Source organism: Haliaeetus leucocephalus, unplaced genomic scaffold (genome assembly GCF_000737465.1).
Source record: "Haliaeetus leucocephalus isolate CR32 unplaced genomic scaffold, Haliaeetus_leucocephalus-4.0 Scaffold992, whole genome shotgun sequence".
Lineage (NCBI taxonomy): Eukaryota > Metazoa > Chordata > Aves > Accipitriformes > Accipitridae > Haliaeetus > Haliaeetus leucocephalus.
Genome location: NW_010973428.1, coordinates 1,613,177 through 1,628,305, shown reverse-complemented (window position 1 = coordinate 1,628,305; position 15,129 = coordinate 1,613,177). Strand labels below are relative to the sequence as shown.

The window sequence follows — 15,129 nt, the reverse complement described above, 5'->3', positions numbered from 1 at the left end:
AAGCTGTGATGGATCCAGAGAACAAACACATTCTCTTACTCTACTAGCAAAATAATGGAGAACCTGCTGCAGTGACTGGCTCCTTCAGTCTTTCCAAATTAGAGAAGTTCAAGGTTTGGTCTCAGCGGGGAACTGTACAGATAACCAGCAGCACTGCCACAAGTACATAACAAGTATAAAAGGGTATTAGGAAGCAGGCTGGAGGAAGGCGTTAACAAATTAGAGTAGATGATACTTTAGATTAGATATTTCTACTCTAACAAAATATCTACATTGTCAGAGCAAAGCAAACTAATAGTTTTTGAGTGCAAAACTCATTTCAGCATGATAGAGATCTACCTCTACCCTTTGGAAGGCTTCAAAAGGGAAATCAACCATAACAGCAAATACGATCTACCAGAAAGAAACTGTGTATGCTCATATGTGGCCATGCACACACAAGCTTGCAGGACAATAATTCACACAACTCAACAGTAGGATACTGAGGCACATGCCATCATATGACAAGAGAATCCTCAGCAACAAAAAAACATTTCAAAATCCCATCCACAAACAAAAATGGTGTGATCTCTCCGCTACCCCTAAAATGGATCCTGACTGACTTTATGAATGTCATTATACAGCCTATCACTTGAAGAGTCAAGCGGTTCATATTTCAGTATTATGGCATACTTCTCAGTCTACTTTCCAGCCCACCGCCCCTAGAATAAGACTCAGACCCCAGAATGAAGCAGGCAAGAGCACTGTGGAAAACACACCAATACACACTGCACTGTACTTCATAGCTTGAAACATTTAATCTACTGATCTCTCAGCATTATTTTGTGAACAAATAGTGATACATTTTGTTTACCAACAGACATGTTGTCACGAGAGGTACAATCTAGAGAGCTCTTTGCTAAACTGCTGACTACTGGTATGTTTTGGGCAAACAAAAACAAAACCTTGAAGTCATAAAATTTAGATACGCAGACTGTTTAAAATTGGAGCTTAGTTTTGCCCCACATTGATGGAATTATCTACTTTTAAACACTAAAAGGCAATCTAGCTGTAGAAGCTAACCATATACTGCTACAGAGTTCATAACTTGTCATGTATTATTTTTAAATTAGAGGAATACTTCCTGCTGCCCCTGCTTTGATGGCTTCAGTAAATCAGATACTACTTTCTCACATTCTATTGTCCTTGCTAACAACAAGAGGTGAGATCACTCTTGTCACTTTGCTCATTTTTCACTAGATCTTTTTTATGATGCAGTGCTAAGTATGTTACTACATTACTTATATGGAAGGGAAGACAAAGCAAGTTAGAAAATTAAACACTACCATACAATGACATATATACACTCTTCTCTGCTCCAAGCATATTTTATATTTAACAAAATCTGTCACACATGATACACCCTTATGAATTTATTTTTTGAGAGCAAAAGAATCCAAAGATTCAATGACATTCATCAATCTAACAAAAGTAGATTTTAGAGAAAGCTAATCATCTACCTTATTGTATGCAGCTCAATGATCAACACTGATGATTGGAACTTACAAGCAGGATACCCCCGAGTCTGACATGTAAACCCCTACTTTAGATTTGCAGGGAACACAGGAAGAAACCTAAGACTACATTACAGAAAAGAGGTATGGCAATGGTTTGTCTAGAGATACCCAAGGTAGCCTGAGTGCTGAGAATAAAATTGCCACAGCAGCATGGAGCTTGATGCAGGCTGCAACAAACACCTCACCACCCAGGTAGGTACTTGGGCACCCACTTACTCAGATCTCTGCACTACCATAACTATCCTGCCCTCAGTAACATAGTTTATCTACATTAAAACTAACATGGGCATTTCCTTAGTACACTCTATTTCTACAGTCATCCCCATGGCATGGCTTGAGGGAAAACAAGAAGGCTAAGGTGATGGTCTAGCTCTCCAAAGGTTCAAAATAACATTTTCTCTTTGCCTGACTATCAAATCTGGCCTCCAGTTTTCCCTCAGTATTTGTCGCCAGTGGCTTCGTATGAGTGTGGTGTGTGGAACCAAGATAACAAAGGCTTATATGGAAAAGTAGCACTTGAGAAAAAGTCATTTTGCACACATTACTCAAAACAACTTTGCAAACAGGCTAAGAAAGCAGTCCTAAGTGCCCTATGAAAGCTCTTTGCTACATCTACGTTGACAAGCATAACTCAATTTGCTTTATAAATAAAACACTACAGGATTATATTAAGGACACTGTGGCATACTTTGAACAACAGCAGACTGCTTCCTCTGCAGTGTGAGATGGCAACAGAGGGAAGTGGAGGAAGAAGAAAGCCCTGTCTCTCCAGGGCCCTCTTGCTTCCCACCCCTTCCCACCTACTCAACTGCACCAGAGGAGAGAGTTCTCTCTGCCCCAGCACCACCTTAGTATGAACAACCACCAAAATGGCCAAGGGCTCCTCTGAACTCCAAGGGGGCAGTGGGTTACATCCAGGGAAACAAAACAAACTTGAGGATTAACATGGCCCCAATACTGCCCCAGAGCCCTATTTGGATGCCCTGTTCTCACATTGCAAAGCCTATAGCTGTACATGGAAGGAATTAGTTTTACTGTCTCGTAACAGCTAGCCAAGATGATGAACTTGAAACAGTTCTCAATTTCCTCTGGTTTTGTTTCTAGAAAGCTTAGTCATAAGAAGAATCAGTTTCCATCTTGGTTTTGCTGCAGTCAATGAGCAGGCATCAGGGTGCCTCTTTCCATTCAGAGAAGGGCCTTTCCTCAGAGGGATTTACAAACTGCAGTCTACATAGTGTAACTTTACCCAGAGGTGTAATAACAGCCCTTTCATAGCACAAGAATAGGTATTAGTACTACTATAATTTATTTATGAAGGCAGATTAGAAGCTAAGTCGGTTGCTTTTAAAGCCCTTATGCACCTGTCCCCACCACTGTGCCATTGTTGGCAGATCTTTTGTTTATGCAAAGTTCACCTTGTGCAGAGAGTCAGCAGGAGGCCAGTTTGCCACTCACCCTGGGAGCGCAAGGTGGGTTTCAGCACAAGAAGAAGCTAATTTGCCCCCAACACAGTGGCAGCAAGAGGACAAGTTATCAACCACTGCTCCACTCACAGGCAAAATACCTTCCTGAGTAAATACACCCAGCACCACTAAAGAAGCCATTTGTCCTGTACTTGTTGTGTCCCATTCTCACAGTTTTAGCACATGGCAGAGTTATGTCCCAAACAGCCCGCAGGAGCCCAGCAAGCTCTCCTCACCCCAGGGTAGCACTGCACCAGCCTACCAAGCACAAAGTGGTTCAGGAAGTACAAACCACTTTCCCACTGCCCCAGCAAGCTACGCAGCCATCTGCACACACGGCACTAATACCCAAGACACCCTGTATGTGTTTGGCCAACTTTACGAGCTAGTGCAAAAAAGCTGTGTGTACCATTTGTGGTGGTTTGCTGTCCTCAGATAAAGGGCAAGAGGAAGATGTATTCCCACCTCTTCCAATTCAGGCACAAACAGCATCCATGAGAACTGTGATGTATTCCACACTAAGTGCTTTCTTCCTTGGCATACATCTTGGCTCTCAGTTCTCTGGAAAAAGAGACTGAGGACAAGATGTCCTTAAATTATTTAAAAATAAAAAATAAGATGGACTGTTTGCCCAGCCTTTGTTCTAATGCCATCTTACGAGCACATTTATTTTTAAAATTTTTATTGTTGCCACCTTGTAGGGGTTTGCAGTGTTCAATTTCCTTATTAGAGGTGCACTATCAGGGTTGTCATTTTACAAAAGGGGGATTAACAGGCAGTTGAACCAGACACTGAACATACACTTGGAGCCAGAAAATACTTTCTGAAAGTTAGAAGCCCAAAGTCTTTGGGTTTTTGTTTTGGTTTGGGGTTTTTTCTTTTGTTTTGTTTCTTTAAACTCAAAACACAACAGAGGGTGTGTAACCCTTACTAGTCTTTTAGCTCATTTCAAGACCAACACAGACAAAAGTCCATTCAAGCTGAATGTTCACTCTCTGCAACTAATACTCTTCCGTAAAGGTTGAGACATACAGATGAAGGAGGACTAGAACTAACCATTACCTTGCAGATATTTGTGAAATGGGATAATGGGATCAAACAGGAAGAGTTTATTCATAGTAAAACATGAAAAGTATCTTGGAGATATAAAAGCAACCCAAACTGCAATCTGGCTAACACACGCTGTGGGGAGCAGGAGACTCGAGCGGAACAAGGCTTGCAATCTGCAATTAAAGAACATTTACCCAATTCAAATTTCATAAAAAGCCATGGCAGAAAAATTGGCAGTTTATCAAAGCCAATTATTTTTTCGTTTGCAACACTGTCATTAGAAAGTTCTCCCCAATGCTAATCTATAATGAAGCAGGTCAGCAGAGAAGCTAAACTCGCCCTACCTGACCAACCCAGATTCACAACTGGTTTGAAGAAAAACAACTTCTCAACACCAATTATTGAAGGTAACTTGTTGTGTGCCATTACATCTGCTCTTTTCCATTAAAAGCAAGTTGTTGCTCTAGTTAATCCTTTCCACTGTAAATTCAAACTGGGAAGCAGGTTTCCACCTCTTCTCAAACTTGCATTGACAAAGAGAAGTTTGAAGTCTATAGCTTTAGCCTGCTGGGTTGTCAGTAGTTATGGTGAGAAGCTATAGTGCTGTCGTCACACTCACAGTAGAGAAGTAGCAGCTCACACAGCTACATGTCCTCAACTACCAAAACACAGTTAGTCCATACAGCCATTTTATGGTATGAAGCTGGTGAGGGGCCTGGAGCACAAGTCTTATGAGGAGCGGCTGAGGTAACTGGGGTTGTTTAGTCTGGAGAAAAGGAGGCTGAGGGGAGACCTTGGCGCTCTCTACAATTGCCTGAAAGGAGGCTGTAGCAAGGTGGGGGTCAGTCTCTTCACCCATGTGACAAGTGATAGGATGAGAGAAAAGGGCCTGAAGTTGCACCAGGGGAGGTTTAGATTGGACATTAGGAAAAATTTCTTCACCAAAAGGGTTCTCAAGCATTGGAACAGGCTGCCCAGGGAACTGGTGGAGTCACCATCCCTGGAGGTATTTAAAAGACTTGCAGATATGGCGCTTAGGGACATGGTTTAGTGGTGGACTTGGCGGTGCTAGGTTAGTGGTTGGACTCAATGATCTTAAAGGTCCTTTCCAACCTAAATGATTCTATGAATACTTTTACTTGAGCTAGTTTAGCTTGATTCATGTGAACAGATAAGCACCCCCAACTCAAGCTGGGCCACTGAAGTGAGGACAAGTCATTAATCACAATAGCATTTTAGCTTCCCATATGCAGTATGACAGCAGACATTGCACATGAAGAAGTGAGAATATTCTATGTTTTTATATTAGAAAGGAGATAGGAAGAAAAAGGGTAGAAGAAAACTCCGCCACTACTTGAAATACAAAAAAAACTCTCCCAAAGAGCATAGTGTCAAAGATGAAATGCTCTCCCCTGATTTTATGGAATCATTTATCTCTACTTTTGACATCAAATGGAAACTGACTGAACTTGCAAGATCTAAAGGCAGCTGCTGCTTTCATTCCATTCTTAAGTTAAATCATGCCCGCTCTGTTTCACTCTTTTGTTGACTTGGTGACTCAGGCTGTACAAGCCACTCAAAGCAACATATGGTTGTCACCATTGCAAAGCACATGCCTCTCTACATCCTCCAAGGGTGAGCTTCATTATCTCAAAGTGTAGGCTGTTCCCATAACTTTCATCAGACCCATACAGACCCAACTTAAGTTATTTATTAGTCAGCACACGAATGGCCCCCAAAAGGCATTATCTTACATATACACTACTACGAAAACACATTTGTTTTAATTGGTCTGCTGCATTCTTCAGTTCTTCCAAATACTTTTTTTAATTAACTATCATTTTCCGCTTTTCAAATATCACTCAGGTAAGGTTGACTCATATCAAGTGCTAGCTTGCTCTGTTGTAAAGCTAAAATAACTGTCTTTAACCTAGAGACAGTTTTTTCTGAGCATGATTGGGCAAAAATCTTACAACCTTTTCCAGCAGTGTCAGCACTGAAGACTAGATCAGCAACCCTGAGTACAAAGCCATCTGCCCAACCAAGGACAAGCATGCAGTATTACTTGCTCTTACACAGTGGCCACCCCCCAGTATAGATGAGACTAGATCGAGGGCAGCTAAAGGATTCACTCTGGAGACTCCAGAGTGGCTGATGTCTCTGCACTAAGTAGCCAATGGGGCAGAAGGCACTGCATGAAAAACAATAATAATATACCTATATATACCTGTATACAGCTGTACAGTGTCTTCTACATTCCATGACTTCAAACATACACTATGCTACAAGGAAAAAGGTAAAAAACTGGCCATATTCATGCCACTGTTTGTACATACAAATGAATAGTACTTGTGAACTCACTACTCCAGGAACGTACACACGGACAGCAAAAATGAATTTTTTAAGCAGGAGCACCCTCTCTTTATTACAGAAATAATACAACAGCACCCCCAATTTATTTGGGCCTATCCATGCTGATGCAGCTTTGAAATTTAAGTCAAAAGTATGTTTTAAAAAAATGCTTTGAATAGTTGCACATCAGAGTCACTGATGAGAGACAGATAATCCCTAGTGGCCTCCAATTTGAGGCATGTGGCAGATTTCTCCCTCAAGCGGTTCATTATGAATACTAACAATGCTTTCCCTTTTCAGGTTCCTAGTAGCAGAACAGGTGACCTGAAGGAAACCATTTTGCTGCATTTCTGCAGCACAATTCTTAAACACTGCGTTGGAGGGCTGTTTTCCCCAGTATGATTTCATCTATAACTCACTCGGCATTGACAGTGACATCACATTTGAAAAATCTTTAAAGAGCCTCAGAAGGCATGCACTTTGTAACAGTTTCATTTTTAGAAAGTACTTTTGAGTTTCAGAAAGGTCCAGGGAAATCTCTCTGGAAGGTGGACATGCAACAGCACACTCCCAGCTACTGAACACAGGCACATTACTGTATTTTTTTAACAGCTTCTGTGGAGAATGCTCTCTGCTGTAAGTTGACAGCAATTATGCAGAAGTCAGAAGTTGCACTACAATAAATCAGTGCTGAAACTACAGTCATAGCTCTTTAAAAACAAATATATAAGCAGACCGATAATACCAAGAAAACTACATATGCTCTGATAATCCACTGTTGACAGGTGGAGATTCTACCAACCTCCTACTAACAAAGAAGAAATGAATGGATATAGGTCTCATTCACTCCACTGGAACTACCTGTTGAGTCAAGCGTCAGTGAATTGTTACGTCTCCCAGCAGTTACAAATGTGTGGTCTTTCTGAGCAATATCCTGAGCTTATGCTCCCATCTCCCCCAGAAAAATAAAAATAATTGCAACCCCCACTTCTTTCAATGCTTACAGGCTACCTGCTGTATTCTACATTATAACCATATGCATATACTGAAAACATACAGACGCAGCTTAAATCTGAAATGCCTGTTCAAAGAAACAACACTTTACAACTGGCTTAAGAAAGAAGCACATGGAATCAAAGATTTTTTCCTTTTTTTACTGTTATTTCCCAGTCCTGAACAGTATTTTTGCACATGAAAACTTAAACCAAGATCATAAACAAAGTCATGCATGATAAAAAGATTGAAAGCATTATTGGAAGTGACTTGTTAACACTGTAAGCCTACATATAATGCATCGCAGCAAGTTCAGCTATTATGTGGTCAATATTTCTCATTTGGCTTAATGTAACATGATGGATAGCCAAATGAGAGGCATTCTTTCTTCAACATCCTGAGTCAAGCAGGTATCCCAATATAAAAGTGCAAAACATGTCAGTAGAACAGGACATTTCAATAAAGCAGACATCTCTTCACACAAATGCAATAGGAAGCAGTAATGACCTTTATATAGGTTACTTTGAAATCTGTTTCAGAACTTTTCTAGCAATTTCCTCAAGACAAAATATGAAAATACTTTAAAAACCAAAATTAAATCTTACGGCTTGAAATGCAGTAAGCCAGCCTGCAGTTGATCCTCCTGAACAGTTGCTTGTTGATTGGCCAAAGTATAAGTGTAAGGAGTTGAATGAAGTTAATGATCAGTCCTGACGCTATAAATATGTAGCAGATCAGAAGGTGGCAAATGAATTGAGACTTCAGAAAGCCAACGATGTCCATGATTTGCTGAGAAAGCAAGAGGGTACCTTCAGAAGACAACCAAAATTCAGAAGACAACCTGCAAAACCAAACAGTATTAGTGGTTACAGAGTGCATTTATTTCTATAAACAGACTGTTAATACAGACTTTCTGTTTTACATTTCAATACACTAAAATAAAAGTTAATTCTATTGTAGAAAAAGGCTTGACAACAACATTTGCAAAAGTAAGCATGGAAAGAGAATACCATATTTCTGAATCAATTTACATTTAGCTTTGGAAACAAATTTTCACATTTCAGTCCTCATTCTGCAAAACCCATGAGCATATGACTACTTTCCATGGGCTCCAATACTCCTCTATCTGGTCTTCATTGATAAAGTATGAGCAAAATAATCCATTTATATTTTGATTTGAATTGTCTGTACTTCATAAGATATACACTATGGCCTCTGCTATCTTCAAGAACAGCTCCAAAGTAAACACAAGCTTCAGAGCTTTATGATAGAAGTTGTGCCTTCCTCTACAGGCTATGCCAGCCACGGTCCCCAACCAAGAGGTAGTAGCAGCCCCTTAATTCTAGCTTTATTGGCTTTTTCCCTTGTCACATTCAAATATCAGTTGATTTTGGCAAGAGAATAAAAGCTTGGCTATGCACAATACACACAATTTGTTCAATTATTCCCTGACACTGTAATTCTGTCAGTTATACTCCATAAGCCCAAAAAGGAAACATCAATAACAGTACTAACCCATGACCCAGCCGTGTTTCCAGAAAAAAATCAACTCTTAGGTTACTTAAGACATGTTTGTATAATTTTGGAAAGGACCAGTCCAATCTTAGCAGCTGAGCATTCAGAGGAAGTGTCCCCTGCCAAGTATTCTGGCCTACCAAATACCGTATTGACCTCCCCTCACCATCACTACCACCAACGCTAGTCTCATTTGTTAAGAGAAAACATATGAAGACATGATCTCTCAGTAAACAACACCCCAGTATTTTGAATACAGTTAAGCAGGAGGTGCTGCCATCCTGTTCCATTCCAACATGTTTCTCCCTCCGAGGCGTAGGAGAGTTTGCCCAGGGAGGAAGCCCTGAGACAGTATTTCTGAATGTGCCAGTCATAGGCAATAACAAAACGGCAGCTGTCAGCATCCCAGGGAATTAACTGATTAAAAAAATCTTTATGCCTATCCTTTTAGTTTATATGAGACCCCATTATGTGAGGCACTGAGTCTAGATCAGCGTCCTGAAACATTTGTTTTACTGCCCTTGCTGACTATGCTCACCACAGCAAAGAGCACACACAAGAATTGCTGCAAAACGATAGGAAGTTATTTACCCAGGTTTTCAACCACAAGGAAGATGAAGAAAAACTTAAGAAAGAGAATCTGTATTGTTGTATAATTTATATAAAGAATTTATGGCAGTCCCAAGCCTATTATTAGCAGACAAAATGTGCCCTTTGTGTATCTCAGACTTTGTTCCCTTTATCGTGCTGTACTATTCAGTACCAAAGCAGACACCATCTGTAGCTCAGAATGGCAGAACAGGCCTCTGTTCATTGTAGTAACTACTGTCATGACACTTGCAAAAAGCTTTTCCAGCTTTAACCAACCATTCTATTAAAGATACGTTTCTGAGGGTGGCAGACAATTTATTAGCATGGGCTTTGACCAAAGGCTTTGTTTTTGTTGAAGGCTAAGTAGACTAAGAAATGTTGTTGAGTAGGAACCATTGCAATGGTGCATGCCCCAGCCCCTCCATCGCACACTCTGGAGAGAGAGCCAAACACTTTATAAAACAAAAAAAAAAAAGCAAACCCAAGCTTTCAATAAGTTTACAGTGAAAGATACAAGATTTCACTTCCCTAATTCAGACTACTATACTTCACCAAGTAGCAGGATTAGAGCACTTCTTTAAAACAGTCAGAATGGAAGCAACCGATTACTTCTAAGTGGGTGGCTTAAAAGACTGTGCAGTGTCCAAAACCCCGACGACTAGGTTTATCCTACCGTCCTTGGCTAAAACTGATCAAAAGTTTTTTGTGCTAGCTGGCCTGTTTAATTCCATGCCACAGAATCACTCTAATCTAATGTAATTCCCAGAGATCAATAAGGGACTGGGTCAAAAAAAATCCATATATAAAATAAGATTAAAGCACCGTCTACTTACAGTGGAGACCTGAAAATTCACTATTTGATATAATCAACAGAAATCTACTGTACTAAGCAGTTGATCGACAGACTTTGTGACTAGAAGAATTCATCAGAACATTAGTGCACCAATTTATTTTTTTTCATTGTAATAGTAGTCAAACTGGGTTAAAATGTTATGTTTATGTGAACCATTTACTTCATACTGGGTCTTTAAAACAAAACTTCACAGAATTAAAATAAACAAAGATGAGATGACCCTGATAAAACATAATACTGTCTTACAATTTTATGAAGCCACAATGGAATGTTTGCAAGTAATTTATTCCTTGCTTTCATAGCTCAGTCATCAAATTTCAATTCTGTAAAGCTTCTAAGACATGTTTTAAAGGCAAACGCAGTCTACTTAAGCAGTACCACTGAAATGCATCTAACCTAACTTGCTTGTAAAAGGAACAAGAAATTAGAACCACTGCTTAAATTTTGCTTTTCTGAAAAGCAGGGAGTCTACAGAGATGAATTTTCTTTTCTGATTAAATGCAAGCTGTTTTCCCTACAAAATTTGCAACCCAAACATTGTACACAGAGTGCTAGCTAAGTGTTCTGTTTCTCCGGCATAAGCTCATTCTTAGAAGATTTTTTTAATATGATACTTTTTGGACTGTTTTCATTACCCAAACTCCAAGAAGTGCAATTTATTCTTGGTACGAGCAACAAAAAAGTAGAAATTCATTTTCAGGAATCAATTCTGAGCTTATGAAAGAGGTCTAGAAGCTTGCTTTTTAAGAGTTCATAGGAACTTCTTCCGCTTGCTCTTTGTCTTACTGAAGTTCCTCGTGGGTAACATCAACGTAACACCAGTTTAAGTGATAAAGAATCAGGTCTTTAATTCTTAATCCATGATGCTGGTTTAATAAATTACACTGATTTCCTTATAGATAATGACTGAAAATTACAGCAATCTTTTGAAAACAAAAGGGCCAATCAATGCATTTTCTCAGAAGCTATTAAGATCTAAGAGCTGCCAAGAAACTCTCTTCTATCAAACACCCCTTAAAATGAATTAGGAGAAAACAGCCAGCCAGAGCATCAAAACCAGATAGGGACATTCTTTAATAACAGTTTTCCTTTGGATATAGAACAAAAGACTCAAACCTCAAACATCTGTCTAGGGAGCAAGTCAACAAGCACCTATTCATGTGACTAAGAGATCACAGGATCAGATTTAAAAGCAAATTCCACAACTATTCATTCTACCTCTTTTCCTCCCAAGTTTCATTCTTCAGCAAGATCCACTGTGTTTTCTACTTCAACTACTCTCAGCATTTCCTTCTGCTTAGAATAACTGACCAGGAGGACATAGAAGAAAAGGCAACATTACACCAGTGATGTGCAAGGTGAACACCTCTCTTGTGGCAGAGGCTGTGGTCAATTAACAATGCTATTTCATACCTCAAAGTCTGTAAGAGTTTTGAGACTACAAATAGTGATCTTGTAAGAACGCAACTGTTTGCATTTTTACAGAAAGCACAAGAATGATGCAAACAACTCCCACCCACATTGTCCAAAGTTTATGTAGTAAACAGAGTCCTTGGAGTGTGGAAAGCAACATGGTACCTATCTGACAGCATCTGGACTAAGCTAATACTTTCCATACTTAGATGCAAGACAGCACTATACACGGTTATTTTCAGAACAGCACGTTTCAAGCCAATGCAAAGGTTTTCACTCATGTCTACTCTTTGATAAAGTCCTTAAATGCTCTGCTGCAAGTTAAGAACAACCAGGCATATGATGATGATGATGCCCATTCTTGCATTTTCTCATCTAAACCAGATCTTGGATGAGTTACAGAGACCAAGACTATGAAAATACGCTCAGGTCAGATTACAGCACGTTCAGTAGTACCTCTACGTGAATTTTAGTTGCCATCAGAACAGCACAGGCAGCAGCACTGAATTTCGTATCAAGAGTCCATTTTAACGATGCTTCTGTATATGAAATATATATGCAAGGCAAGTCACAGGAAGCCCTTGTGCTCTTCTCTTTCTATCAGTGAGCATCAGAAGTTAGCAAAAGTGAGGTTGTGTCCATGGATGTATTTGCCTTCAAGGAGACTATATCGGTACATGCCATGCAAAAAAAACCACCACAAAAAACCAAAACAAACAAACAAAAAAAAGCCCCCCAAAAAACCCAAATCTACACTGGAGCAGAGATTCTCCTGCAGCCCACAGTGAAGACCATGGTGAAGCAGGCTGTTCCCCTGTAGCTCATGGACGATCCATTCAGGAGCAGGTTTTCGGGCAGGAGCTCCAGCCCATGGGGGACCCAGGCTGGAGCAGTCTGTTCCTGAAGGACAACACCCTGGGGGAAGGACCCCAGCAGGAGAAGGGGAACAGCATGAGGAAGAAGGATCAGCAGAGAGGAACTGTTATGGACTGACTGCAGTCCCTATTCCCCATTCCCCTGCACCACTGGGGGTGTGGCAAGGGGCAGGGAGGAGGTAGAAGAATCAGGAGTCAAGTTGAGCCTGGGAAGAAGAAAGGGCTAGGGGAGAACGTGGTTTTAGTTTTGTCCCTGTTTTTCACGGCCCTGCTCTGTTATCAGTTGGCAATAAATTAAATTAATCTTCCTGAAGTAGAGTCTGTTTTGCCCATGATGGTAACTGGTGAGCCATCTCCCTGTCCTTATCTCAACTTAACGAGCTCTTTCATCTTAACCAGGTATCAGCTTAGGAAAGCTATAGCCCTGATAGGATTAAATCTGGCCAGGGACATCAAAGGCAACAAGAAAAGCTTCTGTAGATATGTTGGTGATAAAAGGAAGACTAGGGAAAACGTGGGCCCTCTCTGGAAGGAAATGGGGGACCTGGTTACCTGGGATGTGAAGGTAATCAACGACTTTTTTGCCTCAGCCTTCACTGGCAAGTGCTCCAACCACACCGCCCAAGTCGCAGGAGGCAAAGGAAGGCACTGGGAGAATGAAAAACCACCCACTGCAGGAGAAGATCAGGTTCAAGACCATCTAAGGAACCTGAAGGTGCACAAGTCCATGGGATCTGATGAGATGCATCCATGGGTCCTTTGGGAACTGGCGGATGAAGTGGCTAAGCCACTATCCATCATATTTGAGAAGTCGTGGCGGTCCGGGCAAGTTCCCACTGACTGGAAAAGGGGAAACATAACCCCATTTTTAAAAAGGGAAAAAAGGAAGACCCAGGGAACTACAGGCCAGTCAGTCTCGCCTCTGAGCCCAGCAAGATCATGGAACAGATCCTCCTGGAAACTATGCTAAGGCACATGGAAAATAAGGTGGTGACTGGTGACAGCCAAGATGGCTTCACTAAGGGCAATCATGCCTGACAAATTTGGTGGCCTTCTATGACAGGCTTATAGTGTTGGTGGGTAAGGGAAGAGCAATGAACGTCATCTACCTAGACTTGTGCAAAGCATTTGACACTGTCCCGCATGACATCCTTGTCTCTAAATTGGGGAAATGTGGATTTGACAGATGGACCACTCAGTGGATAAGGAACTGGCTGGATGGTCACGCTCAGAGAGTTGCGGTCAACAGCAGGATGTCCAAGTGGAAACCAGTGGTGAGTGGTGTTCCTCAGGGGTCGGTACTGGGACCGGTGCCATTTAATATCTTTGTCAGTGATATGGACAGTGGGATTGAGTGCACCCTCAGCAAGTTTGCCAACGACACCAAGCTGTGTGGTGCAGTCGACACACCGGAGGGAAGGGATGCCATCCAGAGGGACCTTGACAGATGGCCCCATGAGAACCTCATGATGTTCAACAAGGCCAAGTGTAAGGTCCTGCACAAGGGTCAGGGTAATCCCAAGCATAAATACAGGCTAGGCAATGAGTGGATTGAGAGCAGCCCTGCAGAGAAAAACTCGGGGCTATTAGTGGATGAAAAACTGAATATGACCTGGCAATGTGCGCTCACAGCCAAGAAAGCCAATCACATCCTGGGCTGCATCAAAAGAAGTGTGGCTAGCAGGTCGAGGGGGGTGACACTCCCCCTCTACTCTGCTCTCGTGAGACCCCACCTGGAGTACTGCGTTCAGCTCTTGGGGCCCCCAACGTAAGAAGGACATGGACCTGTAGGAACAAGTCTAGAGGAGGGCCATGAAGATGATCAGAGGGATGGAGCACCTCTCCTATGAAGACAGGCTGAGAGAGTTGGGGTTGTTCAGCCTGGAGAAGAGAAGGCTCCGGGGAGACCTTATATCAGCCTTCCAGTACCTACAGGGGGCCTACAAGAAAGATGGGCAGGGACTCTTAATCAGGGAGTGCAGTGATAGGACGAGGAGTAACAGTTTTAAACTGAAAGAGAGTAGATTTAGATTAGATATTAGGAAAAAATTCTTTACTGTGAGAGTGGTGAGGCACTGGAACAGGTTGCCCAGAGAAGCTGTGGATGCCCCATCCCTACAAGCATTCAAGGCCAGGTTGGATGGGGCTTTGAGCAACCTGGTCTAGTGGAAGGTGTCCCTGTCCATGGCACGGGGGTTGGAACTAGATGATCTTTAAGGTCCCTTCCAACCCAAACCATTCTGATTCTATGATTTTTCTTCCCCTGTCCTGCTGAGGAAGGGGAGTAAGGGAGCAGTTTCATGTGCACGTGGCAGCCAGCCAAGGTCAACCCACCACGCCTCCTCAGAAAAGTCCCAAATCAGGGAAGAATTTGAGCATACCTTAAGTCCTTCCCCCAAAGTTAAGGGAACTTAAGAATGTTTTTAGGTTTTCCCGAGGAGTCATGCATTCCTGAACTGCATATTTTG

General features: G+C 41.6%; 1 protein-coding gene across 1 annotated transcript in view; it reads right to left on the bottom strand.

Moving 5' to 3' along the window:
- The window catches only part of AGPAT4 (1-acylglycerol-3-phosphate O-acyltransferase 4), a 63,217-nt gene extending 55,019 nt beyond the window's left edge, over positions 1-8,198 (bottom strand). The window contains exon 1 of the mRNA XM_010584480.1: positions 8,020-8,198. Within this exon, the coding sequence (XP_010582782.1) occupies positions 8,020-8,197 (178 nt within the window). The 5' untranslated portion in view covers position 8,198. The remainder of the gene's footprint in view (positions 1-8,019) is intronic.
- Between the last annotated feature and the right edge of the window lie 6,931 nt (positions 8,199-15,129).